This window comes from Ischnura elegans, chromosome 5 (assembly GCF_921293095.1).
Source record: "Ischnura elegans chromosome 5, ioIscEleg1.1, whole genome shotgun sequence".
NCBI lineage: Eukaryota > Metazoa > Arthropoda > Insecta > Odonata > Coenagrionidae > Ischnura > Ischnura elegans.
This window is the reverse complement of record NC_060250.1, coordinates 6,346,459-6,373,856: the sequence shown is the minus strand read 5'-3', so window position 1 is coordinate 6,373,856 and position 27,398 is coordinate 6,346,459. Positions and strand designations below refer to the sequence as shown.

Here is a 27,398-nt window from a genome sequence, read left to right as displayed (position 1 = left end):
TGTCATGGCTGCTGTTTCATTTCGTTTAAATAATATCTACTGTGGACACCGACCTTTGAATGGGTTTCCTAATCGGTTGTTTGGTCAGCTATTTAATGTATAGGTAATTATTGGTCGTAGGTTTTAATGCCCAGTTAATCATTTAACTTGGTCCGAGTAGACATGGCCTACTAACAAAACTGCTTAGCACTTGACCGGTTTTTAGTGGGAGACCGCTTTCAATCCCGAGGAAGCTTTATCATTTCGATCGCATTTTAATCGCTTTTCAAAAATACCTGCAGAGAGGCGACAATTGCATGGCGATCCACTTCTATTCAGTATTTTGTATAATCGTATTAGAATGGCAAGGAATAACAGTGTAAATTATAAAAATGTGATAGATCACGTTACCACGGAAATAAATATCGGTTGGTAGCCCTGACCATAGCTTATTTCTAAGTTCGGAAAGCTCTGTCGTCAGTGCTGATTTTTGAAAAACCATTTAAATGCAAGTTGGGTGTCTACTTATTTAGGGACGGACCAGACATCCTTTCTATTGCAGTATAATGCGAAGCTCAGACTCACTAGGGGAAAATCGCTTCTCGGTGTCTAAATAATAAAAATGCACGCTCCTCTCGCTTCGTTTGTTTCCTCCGGTTCGTCCTCCAGACTCGTCGTTTTGGCTGGGCGCCGTCCACGAAGCACGTGACCTATCCTCCTCCCTTGAGCACGGTCACTACGGAAGACGAGAAGTCACGGTGAGCTGGAGAGAGAGAGAGAAAAAAAGGAGATCGGGAAGTGCGACGCGACGGAGGGAAGGGAGAAATAGATGGTGGTCGTCGTGGAAAGGGTCGCTTTTGTTTCGCTGTCTGCTGTTTGGAGGGCGGGGGAGTGGGGGACATAATTGTGAGGGTGAACCCACCCGTGCGGTGCCCGTCTAGCCCCTGCTAGACGAATCGAGTGTCTAGCCCCTTCCCAGTTTCCAGACCACGTCCTCTTTGCCTTCTCAGCCTCTGCATTGGTAATGGTGGGAATTATTCGGTGATGACGATCGAAAACAGTTTTTCTTTATACCAGTTAGGTGGCTAATTCGGTAGTAAGGTAGGGAAAAAATGTAAGTAGTTTTAGAAGCTTTTTTATCGATGCTATCTGTTCCTGCGAATTGAGCATATTTCGTCAACACTAGAATCGCAGCAGGGGATAAAATGACCTCTCTCCATTTTCTTATCATTTTTTTCACGGTCATTATTTGTAAAATCTGCTTTGCTTTTCGTTTTCATGATGTTTTGAAGATTCGTTCGACTGCTCATACGAAGTCTCGTCCACTAACCCTCTCCGATGATACATCGTTTGCTGCGCGCTGCCGATAACCGCTTCCCCATCCATCAAAGTGCTCAATGGTCGTGGAGGAATGTCATTGTTACAAAACGTGCAACATATTGAGCCGCAAGACGTTTAAGATAGGTACTCTTAAAAATGAGCATAATTGTAAGTATTTCTTTCTTCGTTTCCTGCAACCCAGCGAAAATTTTGTTTTGCTATTTTTCCTGGAAATACTTAAATAAATTAATTACTTTTTTCTTGTCTTGAATAGAATTTAGTGGAAATGTAGATTCTTTTAGTTACTTATTTCCTCTACTAAAAGGCTTCTTTAAGTGCTCGAGAACCTACTTGATCGCGCACGCACTCATTTTTACCAAACACTAGATGGCGATTTAACTGTTACATTGCCGTGCGTTTTCCTGCAAATACTCCCTTATAGTACGTTTCCCTTCATAAGACAAGGGCTTCAATGTCTGCTGCTTACTTTTCCCAGCCTTAATTTAACGGCTAAAATACACTTCAAGATTCTTCTTTCTTTCGTTCTTGAATTTGAATGACACCTAGGGAAAAGTGAGCTCTAGGGTTTCACAATGCTGGATTGCACACAGTGATTTACCCTCGAGTTGTGAATAAAATATTTGACCTTGTGAGCATCTCATGTTCCACGGATCAAGCTAGTTCTTCGAATTAAAAGAATAGCAGTCGATCGAGATATGAGCGTTGCGTCCTCTTAAAAGAATTATGCCTTTAGTAGTGGCCGAAAACCCAAAGGTATTCTCTTCAAAGTGTTCAGCCGATAGTTCCTGGATCGAAATAATATAAGCTATTCAATGGTTTGGTTGGTCGCTTCGTCGTCGTTGGGTATTTACGGTAAGGGGCGGGCGTTATTCGTGTTGGGATGTCCTGAATCATGGAGTGACCTCCATGCACTCTCATATCCAAAACGTGACTCCAGCACCATCACCATCACAAGCCCAATTATCCTCGTGAGAACCGAAGGGGGGTCAGAGGTCAAGTGAAGGGGAGGACTGTGGGCGAGGTCAAACGCTGGCTGCACAGATTCCTTCAACCGAAGCTCAACGAAAACAAAACCCGCCACTTGCCTTTTTTGCCCCCCCTTGCCCCTTTCAACCCTTCCACCGTCAAGAAACACTTTCTTCCCTCCCCGCGTCGCCTCTCTTTCGTTTTTCCACTGTTTTTCTTTCCTTGCCTACGTGCTGCGCTGTTGGCGGGGGAAATGTGCTGCCGCCTGGCGGAACTCAATCTTATTCTGACGAATATTTCTCGGGTTCTCAGCCAGGTTAATGCTTTTATATAAACCGAATTGATATAGAGTGTACCATAATATGTAAGTCTTTATTTAGCTTTAAGATTATTTTTATATTATTTTTTTAGATTTATTCGTCTTTAAGACAATATTTTACATAAGAGTGTGAAATTGGACTTCCTTAAAGTAACACAGCCCTGAGGATGGGAGACAAGTCGTCTCCCGAAACGTCGGCATGTATAAAAGCATTAACCTGGCTGAGAACCCGAGAAATATTCGTCAGAAGTATTCACCAGGAGAAATTAAAATCGTTTAAATCTTACTCTTATTTTTTCCACCCGCCCCGTGGTCTAAGCCCGCCCCTTTATTCCCTTCCGAGTCTTGCATGCGAGCCGAGGCCGACGGATTCTTTCAATCTGTGGCCCTCCCTCACTTGACCATCCCGTTGCCACTCCACACTTAAAATTTTCTAAAAAGTGAGGTTTTTATCATTTGTTTTTCTGATGTTTCAAGCATCTTTCGTACGCGCTAAACACTTTTCCTCTTGATAAACCTTATCTCTCATTTCCTTTACGAGCCTTCGTGTGTGTCATCTCTTGCGGGCGAGATCATGTAAAATCATTAATCACTCTCAGTCTTCAACAATCTTTTTTTTTTTTACTTTTTCACAACTTTTTTTGTGGCTCATCAGAATTTGTTTACTTTAATCAGTCTTCTCGGTTGATTCTTATGTTCATTGAAAATCCCCTTATCAAAATTTTAAACCTATCAGCATAATTTTTTCTCAACTTTAAATAAGAATTTTAAAAAGATTTAAAAAGATTTAAATATTTATAAACTTTAGCCTTCACGGGGACATTGCCATTTTTGTTCACACTTATTTTGAAATTAATGTTGTCTCGCTTCATTATTTTATTATTTTTTTGTCTCCAAAGTTGTTACCAGAGGTATTCTTATTTTTTAGGACTTAATGTATAATACTCGGAAATTATTTCATGCACTAAGTCCGTTGCTTCATAATTAGTTCAGGTAAAATCTTCCAAAGGTAAGGATTTTGTTTCAACTTTTGAGAAAGTAATCTATTTGATGGAAGTATAGAGCAAAATGTATTACTATGGGGAAAAATTAAACCTTGCATTTATCGATATTATTTGATACTTAAAATAAATTTAAAGTCAAATATTTTAAGGATGTTAATTTTTCTTTCCTTTAATCATGTGTAATCATTGTGCAGTTGCCTGTTACCAAACGTTTTTTACTTAATGAAATGATCATTTAGGATATTTTCAAAAGCTAAGGCTCATATTGTCTAATGAAGACACATGTAATTGACTAAAGTCATATTATTATTAGTTTTGTTAAAGCTAGACCTGATCGAGTTAGGTGTTAGTACTTACCGGTTAAGATAGATTATCAGATTTAATAATGATTTGAGTTTTCGCTAAAATGTCATTCTTAGTCTCTCAGCTTAAATGTTGATTGCCGCAATGAGGGTCGAAAGGATATATAATTCTCTTGCGAATAACTTATCCTTTTTCATTAAAATAGTTTTTATTCATATTTCCAAACTATTTTCATTCAGATTATTATTAATAGAAGTCGTGATAATTTTAATGTCCATCATTCGCTTCTGTTTGCGAATTTCCGTTTGCTTGTACATGAAATGAGACTAGAATCCTTTGCGATTTCCGCGCCGGAAAAGCATTCGGAAATTCCCCGCCAGAGAGCACTACCAGCTAGCGCTCGGAAAGTGGTCTTTCGAGCTTGGTGCTGCCGCCCTTTCGGCGAAGTAATCAACTGCGTGACTCTTGCCAGGTGTGCAATTTCTTTGCGGGGAACACGAAGTTGAAGAAGGGCCGAAATAGAGTTAAATTTTTCGTATTAGCGTCAGAGTATGTGCGTTTCTTTTTCCTGTGAATAATTTTCAGTATATTACACTTATTCCACAATGCGAAATGTTTTCGACACAGAAACAGATTCGCCTCAGTTTCCGCAACTACTTCGAAATAATTATTTTCAACCGGGGAGAATTTTACTCTATAATTAGGAGTCGTTTGCAGACGATAGATGGCTCTCTAACGTCATTCCGTCTCTCTCTTTCAATAACTATAACCATTAGTGACTTTCGACATGGCGAATGAAACCAAGATTGACGTGTCCAAATCTCATACCACGTGATAAATATGGTGCTCCTGATTGGCTGATTCCTGCAATAGCGTTTGTTTACATGTTGCTTATTTCGATAAGAAATTTTATTTCCGTAGAATTGTGTACCCGCGATGAAAGAGTATCTGGATTTTAACGAAATAAAAAAAGTTAGTATTTTATTCGCTGACTCCATTTCCCATAATACTGCCGTTTCTATCCGCATAATCTATCGCCTGAGATTGAAAGAATATATATGGGTTCGTTTAAACGAATTATAATATCAATTCGGCGTTTAGTAATGCTCACAGATTTATTTTACTCAAAATATAATGTTTCAAATAGAACACCAAAAACTTATTTTATGTTTCAAATCAGGTGTTCATGAGCAGGAAGAAGCTTATGAGAGGATCGTTGTGTGTAAATGTAAAGAAAGGTTTGGTGAGGAGTTACCTGGGGTGTAGCGCTTTACGGTGCGGAAACGTGGACACTTGGGAAGGAAGACGAGAGAAGATTGGAGGCATTCGAGATGTGGGTAAGGAGAAGAATGGAGAAGGAGAAGTGGACGGAGAGGAAGAGGAACGACGAAGTGCTGGACATGGTGGGTGAGGAGAGGTAGTTTCTGGATGAGATACGGAGGAGACAGAGGGTATGGATAGAGCGAGTAGTGAGCGGGAAGGGGATGTTGAAAACAGTGTTATCAGAGGGAAGAATGTTGGGTAAACGAGGGAGAGGAAGGAAGAGAATCGGATTATTAGATAGAATGAAAGGGAGTAGGTCTTATTGTGAATTGAAGTAGTAGGCCCATGAAGGGAAGGGAGACTGAGAGAAATACTTGGTTAATTCCCCATACAAACCTACGTACCTTAATCGGTATCATACTATCATAATTATTATTTTATCCAAATCAATTTATTTTTCAAGTTCCTTGAGGCATTCTTGTTGTGTTGATAACCTATTTTAATCTTGAAATTCTTACAAGATTGAAATATATAACGGAGATATAGGCCGTTATCGCATGCTAGTGTTAGAACTATATGCAGGAAAATGTACCTTTATACTGTCATGTCGTCTTTTGCCTGTGTACGTGCGTATCAGATCGTATTTTTGAACGAAAATGCACCTGCGTTTCTTTGATAACAGAATTGACATCTCGTCTCGACGCTCAGCGTCGTAAGGATTTGTTTCTTCACTTGAAGCGAAGATAACGCCATGTATCGAAACGAATACTACGAACATGGTCCTTCCCTACTGCGAATAATTTTCTTCAATAAAAAGGAGTGCACAATACAAAATGTCCTCTTTAATTTCGATCCTCAAAATGGCCGGCTGTCGCAGCACAAATTTCGGGAAACCGCGATTCTGCTCCTCATTTTGGGGTTGTCGGTTCTTCGCGGTCGGGCTCTTCGCGTTCACGGAATTCTCGCTCATGGTGTCACGTGACTGCTGTGCAAGTGGCCATTATCTCGGCCGTGCATTCCGACACGCGTGGCGCTGGTGAGGCGCGGGACACAGGATAGGTCCACGCCCTCCGCCATTGTGACGTCATGCGCGTGAACAATGTGTTTATGAAAGCGCCCTCACTCCCTCCACGAGTCATTTTTATTATTTTTCTTTCATTCGGCGGACTCATTTTCGTTCCAACACTGCTCATCTCGACCTTGGAGGAGTATTTGTTGGGGATGCTTCCTCGTAGATCGATTGATCGTTGGTATCTCACAGCCAATGCCCGTGCCTATCTTATAAGTTTTGTTAATATAGGTGGAGCGGAGTGGCCTACTAACCGTTGCAAAATTCTGTCACCCTAATTTTAAGATCAATACATATCATAAAGACAGCTCTTTCGAATCACGACATAGGTTATACACCGTAATTATATTTCTATGATGACTGATGGCGTGTACATTATTTTCATTATGCTCTCAGAAACGGAAACGTAAAGGCTGATAAAAAGAGCGTGGCTGTTGATTTATGGGTCCCGGGTTCAAACTGCCCGTGGACAACCCCAAAGAAAGTCGTCCCAAGTGAAAGGGAGGTGACCAAGTGAAAGGTCTGAATGCGTGGCAATGAATTTGTGATGTGCTCACGCCTATTCCTAAGTTCAAGATGAGCGCCATCTTCACTTATCTAAACCTAAAGCATCCTTTGTGCTGACGCACAGAGCGAGTGTGTGAGGATTCCTCCGACGAGGAAACCGTTTGAAGCGCCGATGGACCAACTAATTCATAATTTCGCATACGAGATTCATCCTCTCCTCTAGGCTTGGACAACAAGCGTCGCATTTTCAGCATCAGCTCCCCTCTAATTGTAGATATGTGGAAAAAGGGTGCACATTCAAGAAAATTAAAACAAAATGCGTAAATTAAAAAAGTTCTGTCACGTCAACATATCGGGCAAAAACTCCTAACGTCGCTGATGTGTAGGAGGAGAGTGACATTAAGACTGAGGACTCCTATGGACGGAGGGGGACGAGGGAAGACTGGGAGGCCACGGAGGTGTGCGGAAGGATGGAGAAGGTGAAGTGGACGGAGAGGAAGAGGAACGGCGAAGTGCTGGACACGGTGGGTGAGGAGAGGCAGCGTCTGGGCGAGGAGACAGAAGGTACGGATGGAGCGAGTACTGAGAAGGGAAAACAGTGTTAGATTAGGGTAAGAATGTTGGGATGGATAAACGAGAGAAGGGAAGGATGATAATAGGATTTACATATAGAATGTCCTCATAGTGAATTGAAGAGGGAAGTGCATGATGGGAAGGGAGGGGAGACAGACCGGGGTAATCAGCGGAATGATCCATGTAAGCCTACCTTGGGAGCTAGAATGCTTTCAATGTAAACTATATTTCAGTTTGTGAAACATGGGATAGGGATGGTGTTGGCCTTGAGTGTTGTCTTCCTACCCTGTGGCTCCGGGTTCAAACCACGGCGGTGGCAAGGATATGTGTATAGACTGCCCGATGACTATATACTAGGCGACCCATTAATTCCCAAGAATTTGCGTTCGCGAGGAATAGTTTAATTAATTTTATTGATTTTTGTCATATCGTCGTTTTGCCTAACATTCTCATTTTGCAAACCCATTAAAATGTACGACATCACGTGTGATCGATTGCGGAATCCTTTTATATAAATTCACTAGAGGGCATTGTGGAAAGCACTTCAAATTCAACACTCCGTCCGTCGGATGGGACGTTAAGCTGTGGTTCCCTTGGTCATTAAAAGCAGGCTGATGCCGGCGCCGGATTTCTCTCCACCCTTCCTTCCATTCCCATCCCTCATGGCGCAAATGACCTCTGCTGTCAGTGGCCTATTCCAAAGACCACAAGTATTTTGTGAAACGATGTCTCGACGGGGTTTGCAATGCTTGCTCACCAACTTTCGAACGCTTGCATCGAGTGCTCCGCATATCTATTCCGTTCGCCCAGCCACCCAGAGTTCTCTCTTCGGGGAACATCACTTCATTCCGTCCGCATTTATTTACGTTGACCTCTCTGACTCGAAGGGGTCACACGTATCCGTCCTCGCCACTTGCGCTTTCTCTGCAGGGAAAGCTTCAGCGCGCTCGTGTTGAATTTCCGTTTTAAATAAATACTAGCTGACCCTGCGAACTTCGTACCGCCTAACATTCAATGAACTTATAGTTTAGTTGCACCATTTATAAATAAAGAGCGGCTGTATCGTTTTAATCATATTTGATTTATTATAAATTAAATGAGAAAATATTGATGAAATAAAAATTATACGCAGTTCAGTTGTTTACACACAATTCAGTTGTTGGCTATTTGTGTTATTAACCGTAAAAAAATGTTTTTAGGTCTAAGTCCGTAGCGTAAACTTGGCTCGTTCACGGGGAAGGTTAACGCAACGCTAGACCGACGCTTGACTGATGCTCAAAATAGTGTAAGAAAAGCCCCTATGAAGCAGCATTCGTATCAAATGACTTTAGGCGCGCCAGTAATAGTATCTCTGTTTGGAAAAAATGCACTGCGTAAACGTGCTGCATGCGTTGTGCCCTACACATTCGGGTTTAATGTCTTGCGTCAAGCGCCTTCTGATAAACAACAGTTTTTGTTTTGTTATCAGGCGCAGGATAAAGCGAATGAAGCTAAATAAAAATAGCGAAGCGAAGCAGGGACGCAGCGAGGGTGGTTTTTGGGGGTTAAAACCCCCCAAAAGCTCAGAGAATCTTTTCATAAAACATTTGGATATTAATATTAAGGGGACGGATGAGTCACAAAATATTTAACTGTTCACACAGCCGCAAAACCTACTATTTTGAACCTTTTATCCTAAAAAATGTCTGGGGAGGGCCCCCACACCTCTCGCTTACCTTGGCGAGTTTTCTATACCCTACAGACCCGCCAGTATTAGCTGCTCCTATCCTTAATTCCTAGCCGCGCGAATTCCTAGCCTTGAAGCGAAGGAAGAAATAAAGCGGAAGGTTTACCGACTCGTAAACATACCACATATTATTTACCATGAGAAAATCATGGGTTTTCACTGACAAATGAGAACAAACATCACAAAAACTGAAAGACTGACCATGCGATTTGTTAATCGTTATCACGAATTGGAAATTGAATACGTCTAAGCTCAAAAGGGTATGTAAGCTGGGATCATGGAATCTTCGGATTGAGAACTTCCTCATCTTTTAATTTTCCTTTTGAGTATAGTGGCGTGAATCACTTTCATTATCAGCTTCTTAAATAACCAAACACGTTCCGTTGGATAGTTTTGGTTGGTTTAGGTTTCGAAAGATCATGAACACAGAGCCTTCCTTTAGCTGTAAATCGTGCCGTGGTAAGCCAGGTGCGTCCAAGGACTTTTAATATTCAGATAGATAGTTGGTGACTTCGTCTTCGTTTATTACAAAGTTAAAAGATTTGAATTCATGCAGAGTACACGGACATTACTGATAATCAACAATTGCTTGGAGATTTGTTTACACACACGGTAATTATGTGTTTGTTGACAACTCAATTCGAGCTGAGCTTACCTCTAATTCAATTATTTTAATACTATTTTAATATAACTTTAATATTTTTAACATGTTTGAACATTTAAATTTTTTTATATTGTTAAAAAGATTAGTCAATACATAAGTAAAAACGAAGAAAAATCTTATTTTTTTGACCGTCTTAACAATCAACTCCTAAAAACATATCTCTAATTGTAAGATAAAGTTGAATTTTTTTGTGAACATTTCCTATTTTTTAATGCCCTATATGTTATCCGGGGCTGAGACAAATCCAAAGAGCCTAATGTCACTAAAATCGGTGCAGCCGTTCTCGAGTTATAAGTGTTCTAACTAACACGATTTTCGACTTTCTTTTATATATATATATATATATAGATTGTCGGCGTTTCGTCGTCGCCCGGAGACCGCCAATCGAGTTTTACTACTTATAACTAGCACTGTTGCAGTTTCCAGCGGCGAATGACCCCTCGTGCTTTTCTCTAAGGATTTAGTGCTGATCTGAATCAAGACAGCAAGGGGAGAGCATACGAAGGGGGCTTGGGGGGGGGGAGGGGGGGGGAGGGAGGGCAGTTCCATCGAAGCTACCTCTTCGCTCGCTTTCTAATCGGTTTTCAAAAAAGTCCGCAAAACAGCGACGAATACTACGCGACCCATTAATTCCCAAGAATTTGCGTTCGCAAGGAATAGTTTAATTAATTTTATTGATTTTTGTCATATCGTCGTTTTGCCTAACATTCTCATTTTGAAAACTCATTCAAATGTACGACATCACGTGTGATCGATTGCGGAATCCTTTTATATAAATTCACGCAGAAATAAAATGTGAAAGTTCGTCACTGTAACTATGCCGTGATTTACTGTTTGCCTATTTACGCCGGAGTGGAGAACAGGACAATAAGTACTAGCTATGTAAGGCCATAGGTTGTTCTCACTTAAACCTCGAAGCTATTCCATTGTAAACATTGCATCACCTGAAAGTGTACTCTTGAGGCCCACCATGTCCAGCACTTCGTCGCTCCTCCTCCACTTCACCTTCCCCATTCATCTCCTTACCCACCTCTAGAAAGCATACAATCTCCTCCCTAAGTGTCCATGTTTCCACCCCATAAAGCGCTAATCCCCGTAACGGACTCTTGTTTTTTTTCAGAATTTCCCTTAAACTTTTACATAACTATCCTCTCATCAGCTGTTTCCTATTCGTGAATGCTTCATTTGTTATCATAATTGTTTTCATGGTGTCCTCAATACTGAATCCGTTTTCCTCTGATTTGCTCCCGTAACAGTTGAACTTATTGGTTCTTTCAAGTTCGTAAAGGGCCACTTCTATCTTGAGACTCACGTTGCATCTTGGCTCGGGATTAAAAATTAAATACATTGACGCTGAGGTCCTCTTGAGTCAATATGTCGGTCGCTAATTCGCTCTCTGGGATACTGAAGGACGACTCTAGGTTCATTTCGTGGCAGTTTGGTTTGGTTTGCTCTTTCTACGTAGGATTCTGCCAAGGGGATCTCCGCATATTGAGAATCTTCCACACCTTAATCGGTAGAATACTGTAATAATAATAATTTGAATGCGCGGCGGGTGACAGTACATCCAGGGGTCGACTAGAGACTCACTGTGTTATTCGTGGGCTCTCCTCTTCAGTTGAGCGAGAGAGAGCAACATGGCGGGCGCGCGAATGCCAAATCGCGTCCTCTTCAAATTTCGTGCACTCGTCGAAGCACTTTCTTCACGTGCCTGGCGAACAATCGAAACACGCACTCCCAATCAAACGACCGCTCACGTCTTATCGGTCGAATCGCCCTTCTCACATCGCTCGACACGACTTTCTCCGCTCGCTGCTCCTCAGTTTCGCCGCTCCGACCGTCCGAGGCATGTCGTGTCGATGAGCGTTTAGACGCAGAGCGGTGGTGGTGACGATGATTGCCGATTCATTGCCACGGGCACTTCTCATTGGAGAGGTCGTGGTGCGAGTCACATTTGTCGATCACTACATATCGTTTCATTCCTTTACATTATTTTAGTAAGCATACTCGGAAAATTCTCCATTTTCATTTTTAGAATTACTATTACGCTAGTGATAACATACAAATGAACCAAAGAAGATGCTAAAAAATGAAATGGGTAAATATGATAAGTAAATGTAAAAGTTATATTTAAATTTTATAAATCTCAGTTTATGCGATATTTAGGTTAATTAATAGCCGTATTACACGTATTCGTCAAAAACTGGAAACCTTTCAGAATGAGTCGATTCGGTCCCTCTTTTACTATCCGGGCCGTTTTCTGAGATTGCCTGATCCGCCCACGAAGTCCATGAATGGCTTCATTTCCCATCTGCCTATTAATTTGGAGTTCAGACTGAAAGGCACGAATTGCATACTTATTGCGAACATTTGGAATTACGATCCAAGTATCTCAATATATACACTGCCTCATGAAGTGGCTCACATATGAGTTTCTCGTGCGTCTTAACTTCCTTCTTATCATAGCTTATTAATTATATTGTTTTAAATTTTGAAAAAAGTGCGAAAAATATTAAGAAATTAAAAAATGCAAAAAAAAACAAATTTAGCAGCTTCAATTTCAAATTAAAATGAAAAATAAAACGTTAGAAAGTACCAGTTCGGTAACAAAAAATGATTAAAATGAAAAATATTTTAAAAATCTTTCAAATCTCAGTTTTAGCTGTTCATTATGAACAATTGTTTCTGAATTTTGTAAAAAAGTAACAGATTTGAGCTTCTTTTTCACATAATCATCACTCTACTCCGACAAGGATATACATGTATGCGGTCCAAACATTCATTTGTCCACTGGGTGCTTGGGCTGAGTTTTGGGGTCACCGGAAGAGCTTCCGGAAACGCGACCATTGACGTAAGACACACACGATATCGAGTCATACTTTATTAAGATGATGAAATTTGATATACATGCATGCATACCTCGTTCACTGCCGTCGTAAGGTTTTGCTTTTAGATTATATTGCCTATTGTAACTTAGAAAAGATAATATTACTTGTATCGTTAAAATGTTAATTTAGAAAGGCATGTAGCATGAACCAACTAAATTACTTATCATCTCTTTAGCTTGGGAATGTGCGAAGAATTACCAATGGACACCTAAACCTAATGAGAGTCAATAATGGGCTGACCAGTAGCCAATAGCGTGCAATTTGGTGATAGTTATTATAAAAATAATGCCCCAATTTTTTTAATTAGTTTTTGAATGACATAGGCGTCAGTAAACCTATCTGCATATAATTATTTCCTTCACTTGAAACTTGTTTTGCTATCGCCTCATTCACATCACTGCTCAACAGCCCTAACATTTGCTAGACGCAGTTTTCCACCAAATTCTTGTCCTAATAGCAAATCTTTCCACACATACATATTCTTACAAATCCCTCTCTTACAAATCCTTGATTACTTCATTTCAAATTGCTTCGCCCTTGATTTGACTTTCGCCGTCATCGCCCATGCCTCAGTACCATAGATATGCATAATCCAAGTGTAATTCATGATTCCCTTGCTCCTATCTTTAAATTTAAGCAGATATTTCTTTTTGTGGAATGGTGTCTCGCGCTGGCTGTTGTATGAACATTTCTTTCTTACCTATACCTCCTCTGCTTATTGATGATTGCAAATTGCCTAGTTGTGAAAACCTATTTAAGTCACATCCTTTTGCATACCATCGTCTTACCATCCCCTAATGTGACTGATTTAGCTTTTGGCGGAGCAAACGAATTTGCCTTTCTCACCTTCTATGATTGACTGGCGTGTATCGTACCAATTATAAGTACTGAATTAGTTGCTTTGTCTGTTATCCATTTTTTGAGCAATCATCTTGGGTCTCTCGTTTTAAAACAATGTATTGATGATCTTTCATGTAACCCATGACTATAGCCGTGTTCATAACTTGAATTATCTTTTCTTTTCAGGTGAGTTATTCGGATTTTCCATCACCGGTTTCTCAGTTCATCAATCCATCCCAGAATGCAACTGGAGGTCCGTGATTGTGTAACAATGGCTGATTTGGAACGAGGGAGGTGTTTCACTTACCGTGCCATCAAGGTGGATCTATTCATAGGAACCATTTACTTTTATCCGCTCTTAACATTTTTTGCCTTGCTTCTGATATTTTTAGTCATAAAAGGTTAGTGAAATTCTTTTCTTTTGCATTTGACGCGTGGCTTTCAGAGAACTAATAAAGCGTATGACAACAGTTTTCATTGCTTTGTTAGAAGAGACTTTCACTGAATGCGGATTATTATATTCATTCTTGCCTCTATATCTCCTCCATTGTGTCTGTTGTACTTCTTTCTAACGGCGCCTTTTCCACGTATATATTATCTTCTGGTCGCACTTAATTACGTCTGTTCTTAGTTGCTTCACAAGTGGAGCAATGTCGTGGAATTAGTCCGGGGAATTTCATGGAAAACTATATTTAACATGACGTGGGCTTCATGGTGTACGACACTAGATAGTGGTGTACGATTTCAGAGAAAAGGCTAAAACGACTGAATTCAATCCAAAAATATTATTTTGGTACTTTCCCATGTTTCTAGTTCATATATCTGATAAGAAATAGCGCTTAATGTCTAAAATCGTCAATTTTGTTTTGTCTCCTGGTACGATGAGTTTGTTCAACACGACTGAAAATTTCATTCCCGTTGAATTTATTTGCGAAAACTATTAAAGGTCCTAAGCCTTTATTAGAAATACTTTTATCATAATTAAATCAAACTAAATTTCTGTCTGCCTCCTCTCCTTCCCATCATGCACTTCCCGCTTCAATTCACAACAAGGAAAATCTATCTATAAATTTAATTCTCTTCCTTAATTTCTCCCTCTTGCCCACAATTCTTCACTCTAAACTGATTTTCAACATCCCCTCCCCTCTAAGCACCCGCTCCGTCCATGTCTCCTCCGTATCTCATCTATAAGCTGCCTCTCCTCCCCCACCATATCGTCGTTCCTCCTCCTCTCCGTCCTATTCACCCTCTCCATTCTCCTCCAGACCAACATCACGATAGCCTCCAGTCTACTCTTGTCCTCCTTCCAAAGTGTCCATGTCTCCGACTTATATGGATTGTAGCGCTTTACGGTGCGAAAACAAATACAGTATTAGTTTATAAAACTTCTCAAGACCAGTTGCAACGACTAAATTTTGCGAAAAAAACTTTGGCGAGAAAATATTATTCTTTAAAAACAATATTGATTTTGACCTGCATTTAATAACATATAGACATCATGACACATATTTTAAAGAGATCAAGAAATATTCGTCCATTTTATTTTTAAATCTTCATTTTTGTTGACCTTTCACATTTCCCATGATAGTGCTGGAGGATCTTTGTACCTACTCTAGTGGGTATGACGCGGAGTTACTGATCCAAGCGTCCCTGGTTCAAAACGCAAGTGACTATTTGAACACCTATAATCATTAATCTTCGTTATGCAAGGTAAACCCGGGAATTGCCTGTCATGCCATTTAAATATGGAAGAATCTCTGCATCACCTATCGCAATCTATCTTTAGGTTGAATCTGAGAATGAATCATAATGATACTGGCATTTTTTCTTGAAGATAGGTAGTGATAGGTGATGTATAACTTCTCCGTATTAGTTATTTTCCCACCCCGGAGCAGCATTGCACACTATGTTTATACTAAAAGATAGTTTTTAAAAATAAAGAAGCGCAAAGTTAATCGTGGGAGCTCATTGGTTGAGTTCACAGTTCCCTAATATCAATCACATCGTTCTTAAAAAAGATAGTGCGATAGGTAGGTAAGTTAGCGGAAAAATAACCGTAAGATTTGATGGATTTGAATGAGCTTGAAGTTTCTCGAGTGGACAGTTCCCTTGTCATTTTATTTCGTTGCGCTTCTCTTCTATCTTTTGTCGACTCTAACTGTGAACTGACATATCGGAAGGAAAAAAAAGATGAGTATTATTAAAATGCGTCCCGGCCAAAGGACATCTAAGGAGGAGCAGCTCGCATCAATTTTAATGCGCTCTGTGCAGAAGGGTTCATAAAAGAGTGATTGATTGTATTCAGTGCGCGTTTTTTTCTTTTTAGCCCCAGACTTGTGTTGCTGCTCTTACCTTAGGTATATGTGTGAGTTTGCGCTCAGTTTTCTCATAACTCGATGTTTACTCTCATTGGATCGAGGCCGTTCGTTCGCGGCACAAGTTCGAATCGCGGGCGGGAGGAGAGGAGCAGATAGTGACGGCAAACCACCGACAGGTGGAACCACCGTCTCTATCCCCGAAACCCTTTCATTTCTCTCTCCGCTCTCTCTCTCTCTCATCATGTGTTTCGTACGGAGAGGGGGAGGGGAGGAAAGGGGGTGCCATTCACCAGCGAGGGAGGGGAAGGGTGTGAGATGGTGGAGGAGGGGGAAGCGTAGGTACATGGAGAAGTGAGAATTTCGATGATTCTTGTAATTGGGTTCATGTCAATGAATCGATCAAAAAGAACACAAAGAACCATGAGAAAGAAAAGAACAATGGCTATCATAAAGGCCGTTTTACACGGTACACGGAATTGCGAAATCTGACATACGTGCGAAGGCGCAATTAAAATTGCGTCGTGTAAAGAGGTGAATTGCTAGAACACATGCGAGAATGCGTGGATGCGAGACGGCAAAATAGCCCCTGTTCTAATTTCGTTCATGCATTCGCGCAATTCCACGCCATTTTAGAAATAAATGCAGCTCTAACCTGCGCAATTCCGTGCCCCGTGTAAAACGGCCTTAAGAAAAACAGCAGACAAAATTATAACACGATCGTATTTAATGCGACGAGCAACAAATCCAGCGAATGTTGCCCACGGTATTGCTGTAGGTTGTTTGGACGGTGAATCACTAGAATTACAGAACTAACGCAGAGTTATAGTTGAAAATTTGTAAGTGCAATTTCGAGAGAAAAATGTAAAATTGTTTCCAATGCAGTTGTTTAATTTTTAATGATTCACCTCAATTATTTGTGCAAAAGTTTTCCTTCGTAGTGTAAATAATAAGATGTCTATTCGGTGAGCGAGGAGGGGAGGTTGCCAAGGTGATACCCCTCCCTCCCTCCCTCTTCCCAGGTGTACTTTTTGTTTCTCCCTCTTCCCCTCCCCAATCGACGCTCACCTCGTCGCAAACACTTCCCCTCCACCGCCAGCGGTCCGTCAGTCAGCAGCTGAGAGGCGGTGGGCGAGCAGGTTGGTGAGCATGGGTCTTGCACCCAGAGCAGCACGTGCTCCGCAGAGGAGGGTGTGTTCCTGATGTCGTAATTCAATCGCTGGGATCAAGTTCAAGAGGCGGCGACGTGAACAGAGTGTCTCGAGGAAGTGAGAAGTGTCGCATTCCTATTCGCCCAGCTGAGGGCTTGTTTATGTTATTATCTCCATGGAGACGAGTGCATGTGAATGAGGGTGAAACCATTCGATCGCCGATTGAAACAGATTCGTGAATATTTCGATCCCGTTTTAGTTTCACGTGACCATTCGATCATAAGAAGAGAAAGTTCTGTTCCTCCTGAAGGATTGTTTACGCCGTAATATTCCTGGACCAAAGGGCTAGTTGGCAAAGTAGTGAAATCCGGAATGAGTTTAGTGATCATCTCCCCCCTTTGTGACGTATTTATCTCCCTTGAACTTCATTTTCCCCCGCAGAGTAGAAGAGATCGTCCCGTCCGAACATCTTTGGGCAGAGCATCTTCCTTCCAGTTTTGGAATCGAGGGATAACTGTCTCCGACTCCATCCTGCTTCCCCCTTCACCGGTTTCATCTCCAAAAAAGGTTTTTGGAGTCTAGAAACGGCAGTGTCGTCTCTGTATGCTCGTTCTTTGAGCGGTTTTCATTGTTCCTTCGGTGACAACTAGGACGCCAGCGAAGAAACCTGGATTTGTGTTTGTCTTCATCGGATGACATCGCCTCGAAGTTTTTTTTTCTTTGACGGATATCCCTTTTTTGTTGGAGGCATATTTTCGTGTCGCTTGCTTTGTTACATTAAAAATTTCAGTGAACCTAACCGTAGATTTTGTGCTTCTCACTATCGACTCATATATTCAACAGTTTATTCGTACGTACTTTATAAGAAGGTTTGGGAAAGCATTTCCATTACCATGCCGGTTAATATTGGCTTCACTATCTCCAAATTTTAAAAGTAACATTGATTAGCTCTGGGTTGCGGCCCGCTTTCAACGACTGTGTGTCTCCTAGTTTGTTTCCTTTAATAAACTTATCCCTCTCTAAATGAATGGCTTTCTGCCCTTGCCCGTGGTCTCTTCACAAATTGTGATCGAGATTTGCCTATGGCTTCACGGGTCTTGATGGTGGACCCGGAAATCACTCGCCCAACTTCCGGTCGCTGAGTGGACACCAAAGGGCCCTTGTTTACTCCCGTTGTCAACGTTACGCGCGCAGCGCACGTCCCGCGATCAACGGTGCGCACTGGACACTTCTTTTTGACTACACGCGACCCGTTTCATTCCGTCAGCGTCTGTTAGCCCATCCGTTCGCTTCGTCTTTCTCGGAAAACATTGGCCGACAACCGCTCTTTTTTTCTTTCTGGAAATTCATTCATGGACTGCACTGGATTGGCGGGAGTGGTGGTCGGATCAAGTCTTCGGTCCGGAGCATGCGAGGCAGAAAATAAAGGATATCAATCACGCGAGTTCTGCTTCTTGTGGGTTCTCAGGTGAGACCGCTCGGAGGAGGAGGGAAGTCGGTTGGTTCCGGCGGCAGGAAGAAGAACAAAGGAGGAGGAGGTTTCGACATCGCCATCGTCTGTGGGCCGCGGCGAAGGATTTGGGAAAACCTAGAGAGGGAGGAGGAGAGGAAAAAAAACTTAATTTGTGACTCGGGAGGAGAAATATTCCGAAATCGTGGAGATTCTTGACTAATCTCGCCATCGGGTTTTCACACAGAAAAAAGAAATGAGTCCGTGCGAGAAAGACGCCGGTGTGGCCGGGAAATGAAAAAGTTTGCTGCCCTGGAAGAAGAAGAAGCAATCCATGTTGTTTCTTTATGTGTACCTCACACTCATTATCCGACTAGGTTCAGGTATTTACCTTCTTACCCATGAGAAGCGAATTTAGCGTTAGGCCTTTTGCAGCAATCCGTAGGCGTCCTTCTTTCCGATGAAAACAAGAGTGACTCGTCTTTCGTAACAAACCTTACGACCCAGTGGGCGATTCAAGCGACAACGACCATCCCTCTGCTGCTACGAGACGACGACGACAATGTGTGTCGCAACTTGAAGTGTGATGTCTAGTGTACGACAACGACGGTTTGAAAGCGTGCGACAGCTACCAGACAATTCCAACGAAAACGCGATAAGCTCATGGAGCTCCGAAAGAAAACTACGATACGCTGAAGACAAATGAATTAAATAAACGAACGAACATTAAATGATTCGTCTTACGAATTATTGAATGCATTGGCTTTCGAAAACTGATACAGGAGCTGCCTTGTTTATCTCGGTATCTCTCGACATGAAATAGACACATAATATCATTGATAATTATATGTCTTCGAACTGGTGCGAGTACGATCATGAGTTGGGTGATATCACCTTCCCTCGTCAGTTATTGCCCGCGAACACTTTGAACTGAGGAACTCTTCGGACGGTTGCGGGGAGAGTGTTTTCTCAATAAGTGCCACAGTGCTCCGGGAGAGCCTGCATTCGGTTCCCGGGTGTATCATCGATACGCTTCTCAAGTGTGGCATCTGCGCCGTCCGCTCGCGAGTGCGATGCCCGGCCCTGGTGTGCTCTCGGCCATGTTCGAGGGTTGCCAGCCGCCCGTGGGGCCCAAGTGCGCGGAAATGGCCGTGGAGAAGATCTCGCAGATCTTCGGCTGGCGCCACCGCAGCTACAAGGTGGAGAAGCTGCAGCGGTCCGTGGTGCACGCGGCTGAGATCTCGGTGACTTCAACGATCGAGAATAAGAGAATGGTGAGTCCAAAGAGGCATTGGAATGCGGGTGGCCAAGTCGTACGCATTGCAGATCCATTTATTCCACTAAATGTTCTATGGATTTCGTGCAAATGATGCTTATTGTTAGAGTCGTCGATTTTTCTTCTGAAAAATCCGTTCACCGTTCCGGACTCCACTGGCAAAAGATCCCGATGTACGCCTAAGCTATTGATAAATCAATACCTGGGCGGCATTCCATAATACAAGCTGATTTAGAAAAATTCTTTGTGCGTTGGTCGATTGAGAAATAGCTTCGTATTTGGCATAAAGATATTCTATATGCATCCCCCGCTAGAAAATTCTTAATAGATTCCGTATATAATTGATCTCTTCTCAAACTCAAGCCAACTTGAATTCCTCGGACACTTTTGTACTTATTGAATTGGTGGTCAGAGCTGGCAATCTCATGGGCGGATGCATCGCTGGAAAAATTTCCTCTTCTTGGCTACGTGCCCGTATGGAGGTTCTATTGGTCTAAAGCAATCTTCTACGCTGCGCGATAGCGACCTTATTGAGCCAAAATTAGATCGAGTAATTGCTGCCCGGTATTTTTTAGTCCTTTACACAGCTTTCTATTGGGGAGACAGAAGGTGTGGAAGGAGCAAGTAGTGAGCGAGGAAGAAAGGTTGAAAACAGACTTAGAAGAAAGAATGTCGGATGAGCGAGGGAGAGGTAGGAAGAGAATAGGATTTATTGATACAGAATGAAAGGCCTTGTCGTGGAATTGAAGAGGGAAGTCTAAGTTAAGAGTGGAGTCAGGCTGCGGTAACCTTAAAATTACTCCAGGTAAACCTAACGAAACCGGTCGTGTACTGTGATAATAACCCATCTTTCGCAGTAAGACACTGAGATGCATACTCTCGGAATTTCATAAGGTGTTGGGAGTGCAAAGACATGCTGACATCACTAGCACAAATGCAAGGCCACTTACAACTAGAATTCCGGTTTAAAAAATTGAATTAAGGAAAATTAAGATATCTACGTGGAACACAACTGAAATTCAAGCTTAATTGCATTTCATTTAGGATTGAAACACCACCAACCCACGAGACATACCTTAGTTGTGATGGCATATTGTACGAGTGGGGAAGCAAATTCATGATCTTGTATTTAGTCTCAAAAGAAGCGTGCACGAATGATTAGCAATTTTGATTCGTCCTTTATCATGCCCATGTTTTCATTTGCTCTTAATGAATTCTTGTCACGATGCCGTGATTTACAGATGCGTCTCGCTTTACATTCAAGATACCATTAATGATTCATGAATATTCTCAACGCCGATGAATAATGTGTGTACCGACTTAGAGTTAACCTCTGAGGTACACTTGGTTTACGACTGGAGATTACACGAGAGGAAATGATATTGTAGGTACGTGTTTAAAACGATAGTAGAATGGCAATATGAATGGCGTGCAGTATCAAGGGGTGGCAGTCGGCGATTTCTCAGGATAAGGGCCGTCCCTCGTGCCATGCCCAGAACAAAGTCGTGCGACCCTCACCACTAATGGTTTTCAGATATATTATTATTTCAATTATGAGATTATGGTTTGACAGTGTGTAGAATAACGTTAATAAAGCAAGCATCACGCACTCTCTACCGTTCTCATGTCCTGGCGTATGTATTGCTAAAAAATTACTTTATCATCTTGAAACTGTTTTGGTTTACAGAGTGAACCCTCGTCGACATATATAAAATATTTCTGAGAGAATGCCGATGTAAAATTATCGAACTGGAGATGCGATCATATTTTTACAAGTTTCCGCTCTATTAATGTTTTCATAGCGCAACAATCCGAAGATTGTTACTATCACTGCACCAACCCTTCCATTTCTCAATTTTTCGGAGCCAGCAGATTCACTTCCGCCTCTCATTGTGCCATTCCCTATTGAAGTCCTCATCTCATGGATTTCCTCGCCAATTTTTCTTTTTATTACATTCCTCACGTGATTACTCTGTCTCTTGACATGACCTCTATACATGTAACTCCCCTGTGGATCCCTCTCTGGCGTGTGTTCATCCCTTTCGTCACTCACTCTTCTTCTACACATCTTCGTCTCTCACTCTGTAATCAGTGCATTCCATCTAGAGCCACCAACACCGGCTCTCCACTCTTTTCTGAAGGCTTCGACTATTTTCTGGTCATCTTTTCCAACTGTCCAAGTCTTTGATTCGTAGGGTGGCCACACTCACGGCTCCTTGCACGCTGAATATTTAAATATTATAGCATAAGTTTTAAACAATTAATACGCCGTAAATTCAAGAGATGATAACGGCGAGTCTTGCGAAGAGGTCTCTGTTGTGGATCACGGCCTTTTAATGAAATCAATCGTGTTGCGAGAGAAGCATTGATTTTGGCGATGAAGGCTTCTTCGGTATAAAGACAGTCGTGCCTCTAGCTTAGGCCTTGTGCGATAAAATTAAAAAAAACTTTGGCCATTGGATTGAATTTGAGATTTTAAATGCGTGCTATTGAAATTAATTGCACGATCCACGCCTTCCAAAAGACCTCCGGACGGAGCCCTGCGCTGTCTTATTTACTCGTATCTGAAGGTCGTCCCGCGCTGACCTAAAATGTTCCCTCACTTGGAGCCTACTTTCAATTTCCCTGCTTTGGATAAGCGTTACGATCTGGCAGTAGCAAATCGCTTGATTGAAGTAGTTGGCGGGAATCATTCACTTCTAAATAGAGTGACCCAGATTTTATGTCAAGGGGGATGGGTGTCTTCAGTATTCGATGTATAATTTCGGAAATTAATTTATTAAAGATTTAGTACATTAGGGAAAAGTAGTTTACCGCGACCTTGCCTTTGAACTCATTACATCCCATGATACTATGTCATAAAGTACGTCTTCCCTCATTTATATTTCTTCGTCGATTCTTGAAGGAAGAATACGCCTTTTCACTGTCTGTTTGCAAAGTCGTAGACACTAGGAGATTGGAGGCTTTTGAAATGTGGTTATGGCGAAGAAAGGCGAAGTGGACGGAGGGAGACGGGAACGACGAAGTGCTGGACATGGTGGGTGTGGAGAGGCAGCTTGTAGATGAGATTCAGAGGAGACAGAAGGCATGGATGGAGGCAGTGCTTATCGGGAGGGGATGTAGAAAACTGTGCTAGATGGTAGAATGTTATTTTAGCAAGGAAGGGTGGGAAGAGAGTAGGATTTATGAATAGTTATTTAATATAGTCACAGAACAGCACAAGGCCAATTTTAAAGGACTCGTAAATATGTAGAATGAAAGGTAATAAGTAGGCTTAATTATGAACTGAAACGTCCAATCGTGATGGCTGGCTCAGCTAACTCGGAAAACATTCCATGTAAACCTTCCTTAACCGTTAGAATACATTAATAAGTAATGTCTTCCCCGGCGAGCTATAGACACCGGCTCTCGGCTCTTATACCAGGTTAGGCTCTCCATGTTCTTGCAATGTGCCTCCTAGCTCGTTGTGAAACCGGAGACGCATTTATGGCTTTATTAGTTGGAGCAGCCGGAGCGAATTTGGAGTGACGTGGTGCGAGTCTCGGTGGGGGGAAACGTGTCACGCACTCTGGAGGTTATTGGACTTCACGTGCATCCGTAGGTGACTCCTTGCCGAATTTTAGCGTAACATTTTCATGGAGATGGTATCACGATCTATTTCATTAAAAAAACATTTTTTTTACAAATATTGTGTGGATAACTGGTTTCGGGACATGAAGCCACGGTCAAATTTGACACAAAACAGAGAAGGAATTAAGGACGCTTTTCGTGCGAATATGTTTAAAATCTAGGTTGTCGTAAAAATCTAATCTTAGCGTTCCTGCGTTCATGACCCTCATTCGAGCTCTTGTCGTCGTCGTAACTCCGCGATAAGATAAGCGACAGAGCTTAAATGCCAATCGAGTGAGCAGAATTCTCAGACGAGGAATATCCAAGAGTTGGAGATATTTCAGTGTTTTTGAGCAATTTTCTTTGAAAATGGCGGAGTAGGTCTTTCGTAGCTATTTTTGTGGAAAGCGTTTGATAAGCAATAAGACAGCTCATAATCTCGTCGTAGCGTCGATTTAGAATTTCATTCGCCTTTTTATTGCCTCAGTGTAAAAATGAGGCAGTGATATTGCGGTGGTGGATTTGTAGATCGTGATTTTTTTCGCGGAAATTACGATGAATTGCATTTGGCTATTTCCTTAGTGCTGTCATATGATCGGTAAATATTTTTATATAGTCACACTCGGAATTTATGTGTTTATTCCTTTAGTGCTTATTCAAATTAAGTGATGAATTTCGATAATTGTACATTCTAGAGTAATTGATTGAGATTGATTTAATGATTAGGGATAACATGTACCACCTTCCATTAACGATGGCAACTCCAGGCTGCTACTTTCGATCGGTTGATGGAAAGAAATTGAGTGTTTGATGCTTTTCCTGACGTGAATAATCCAGGTTTATTAATTACAAAACGATGATTATGATTTTTTTAATGTTTGGAAGTAGAAAACTGTGGGTTTTTTTCTTAGAAGGTGCTTAAAACTTGGCTTGTGGGTTGGAACTGGCTCGTGTTGTCCTCCCTCTACCTTGTGCAGAGTTGTATCTTGTTTGTTTGATTGTCAGTGCTCAAATTTAACTTAGTTCAAATCGAAGTAGAATTCTATGGAATTGAATTAGATTTTCTTTTAACACTGTTTTGCTTGAGAACGGCAATATTTTATTATCACTTCAAGTATTTTTTTTTAATCTAAATAAAAAAATGCGTATCTTTCAAGGCCATGCATTCAGTACGGAGTTGTCTGAATAACTTATTTCGTTGAATTATAAGTTTCTCCGGTCGTCCGCGTACGTTTTCTACATGTATATGAGTGAGTCTTAATTGAGCTTGCGGGAGGTGGTCGGGGAGATTGTTAGTGAAGTGGCCGCGGCGGTTATTGGCCCTCTGCGCCCCCTTGCGCTGTCCTCCCGTGGAATGCCGTCCTTGCCTTGAATAAATTGGGAGGGACTGACTCTCTTCCTCCGCCTCTGGAAAATACGGTCCCAGCAGCAGCTGAGGCGCATGGAAGTCAACTGTGTGCACTGGTTGCTGAGCAACGCCACTATTCCACTCCAAATTCTCTCTTTCGTTTCATTCGAGATATCATTCCACCGCTTATTTTGTCCTATCATCGTTGAGAAAAGAACTCAATTCAGCGATCTAGGCAGCTTTTACGTTCAGCGATATCGATTGATAATTGTTCTCTTCAAACGAGTACGTTCGTGGGTAATTATTTCACTCAAATGCTGGGTGGCCGTGTTACGTTCATTAATTTATATCAATGTGTCCACAGGTTCTCGGATTCACAATAAGTATCCATTTCAGCGAGGTTTTAGTGCTCTAGTTGAGTGTCATCCTCAGGGCAGATGTGAGTGCCATTTCGATACTTGAAGGTCCTAATGAATGTGCAGGCCAGGTGCGAAGTCAGCAAGAGGATATAACGTCGTCCTTTTCTTTCGAGCGCCGGTGAAATAGATATTTTATTGAAATAAGTTGAGATTGCACTTTTCTATAATTATTTCAAATCAAATGCGTTCGACACGCTTCGGCTCTCAGAGCCATAATCTTTTGCAATACCTCTTGTACAATACATCCACTACGTCACGCTTGAATCGGTTGAATTTACTCGAAATGCATATTGTAGCCCGATATACTCAAGAACCTGCGGACTCACGCAATTACCGGTAGATCATAGAATATGACATCAGGTGATATCAATTCAGGGATTTAATAGAAGTGATCAATCAGCGATCTATTGGCCTGAATGAGAAGCAATGTAATAGGGTTTTTATGAAGCCTCTCTCTAGGTTCGATACTCACTTGACACGAGAGAGTATCGAACACTTTTATTCCGTAATTACGTAAGAATAACTCCCGACGCATTGGCTTCCGTGACTAGTAGTACATGTTGTCATCGTTTCCAGGTTCCATCGCGTTGTTTGATGTCTGATGACGACAATTTCGTTTACGATCCCGCCTGCATATTATGATCAGGAGTTGGTTTTTATATGCCATGTGATTCTGTTTATACTCATGGAAAGAGTGAGTATTTTTCATAATCAAACAACGCGGTGGAGACCTGGAAACCACAGCAGTAATGATTTAAATTATTCGTTATAATGTTGTATTAATCTTAATACTTTTGGGTGAGGAGAAGCAGTTTCTAGATGAGATACGGAGGAGACATAAGGTAGATGGAGTACTGTGCGAGGAGGGGGTGTTGAAGATAGTTTTAGATTAGGGAAGAATGTTGAGTAGGCGAGGGAGAGGAAAGCAAAGAAAAGGATTTTTAATTAGTAGATATGAAAGGGAGTCGGCCTTGTTGAGAATTGAAGAGGGTGGTCCATGAGGGGAGGGGAGATTGCCAGAATACTTCTTGAATACTCCATGGAGACTGACCTAAATCTGTGGAACACTTTGATAACTTCCGCTTCATTTGATCGCGTTTAGAATTGGGTCCCTTTCCCCTGGCCTCTTTCTTCTCTCCTTCTCCCTCCTATTCGATTCATTTGCATGCGACTTGCCTTCCCCCTCGATGCCACTGCTTCACTCATGGCCCGCGCCCCCGTTCCCTCCCGTTATTGTCATTCCGTCCGCATGCCACCCCTGGCCGCTCTCACTGCGTCTCATTTTGGCCACGGGCCCTATTCGCAGATCGCCTTATCATGGTGTCACCACGGGAGCAGCGTAACGCGCGCTCGCATTTTAGCTCTGGCCATAGAATAGGTGGAGAAAAGAAATGCATCCGACATAAGGCAACACAGAATTTTCTTTGTTTTGACTACTCGTTTAAGTAAGTTAAAATAATTACTTTGCCAAATTTCTCTTTTTATATGTGTTTTTCCTGATACTCTTCATTAATGCGTGAGGAATAATAGCGTTTGCAAATGAGACGTTATCTAATAAATGATATTAGGATGGGTTTGCATACCTAGGTATGAAGAGGAGAAAATAGAGGAGGAGTTTGATATGGAGTGCATCGCTTTACTGTGCGGAAATATGGACACTGAGGAAGGAGGGAAAATTGGAGGCACTCGAGGTTTGGAAATGGATAAAGCGATGGGGATGGGAAAGAGGGGGAACGATGAAGTGCTAGAAATGGTGGGCAAGGAGAGGAAACTTCCATATGAGATATGGAGGTGATGGGAGGCATGGATTGAGCGAGTTGTTAGCGGGGATCGGATGTTGTTGTTAGAAGGGAGAATTTTTGGATAGAGGGGAAAGGAGAATTAGATGAAGAGTTCTGGAGGAGTGAGTGACCATATGTCGAACTGGAGAAGGGAATTCAATGAGGAAAGGGGGTTTCATATACTTAGCATTGCTGGTTATACTTACTACTGATCATTATACTTACTATTGATTATTACACTGACTATTGATTACGATACTTATTATTGATTGTCAGTCTTCCGTGAGAAACCGTCATCACTATTTAGTTTTTCATTGGCAGTTCTTCATGATACATATTCAAAGGTCTCTAAATTTGAATCCAAATGTGTGTTTCCAAATATGGAGATTTTTTTCCTGCCTTCAGGTTACACTCCCATGTATTTTCCATTCTCCCCTTTACGAAATTAAAATTAATTTACGTTGTTTCGTGTGATACTGAGCTCGCCCTTATTCAATCACGAATTTCATCGCGAGTACATTCGGGAATCATTCGCGTCATCGTGATCGTAGGTGTTTTTTCCGCATTCGGGCGTTGTAGTCTCTCGCAGTGCGCGTGGGATTGTGGC

At 41.8% G+C, this 27,398-nt stretch overlaps 1 protein-coding gene across 10 annotated transcripts in view; it reads left to right on the top strand.

Annotated features, from left to right (window-relative positions):
- The window catches only part of LOC124158464 (partitioning defective 3 homolog), a 556,537-nt gene that overhangs the window by 346,984 nt on the left and 182,155 nt on the right, over positions 1-27,398 (top strand). For 9 of the 10 annotated variants that reach the window (XM_046533578.1, XM_046533570.1, XM_046533572.1 and 6 more), the window contains exon 1: positions 16,881-19,632. The exons of the other annotated variant lie outside the window; for it this stretch is intronic. In XM_046533578.1, the coding sequence (XP_046389534.1) occupies positions 19,432-19,632 (201 nt within the window). In that variant the 5' untranslated portion in view covers positions 16,881-19,431. Of the gene's footprint in view, positions 1-16,880; positions 19,633-27,398 lie in introns of those variants that run through there. 10 annotated transcript variants of the gene reach the window in all.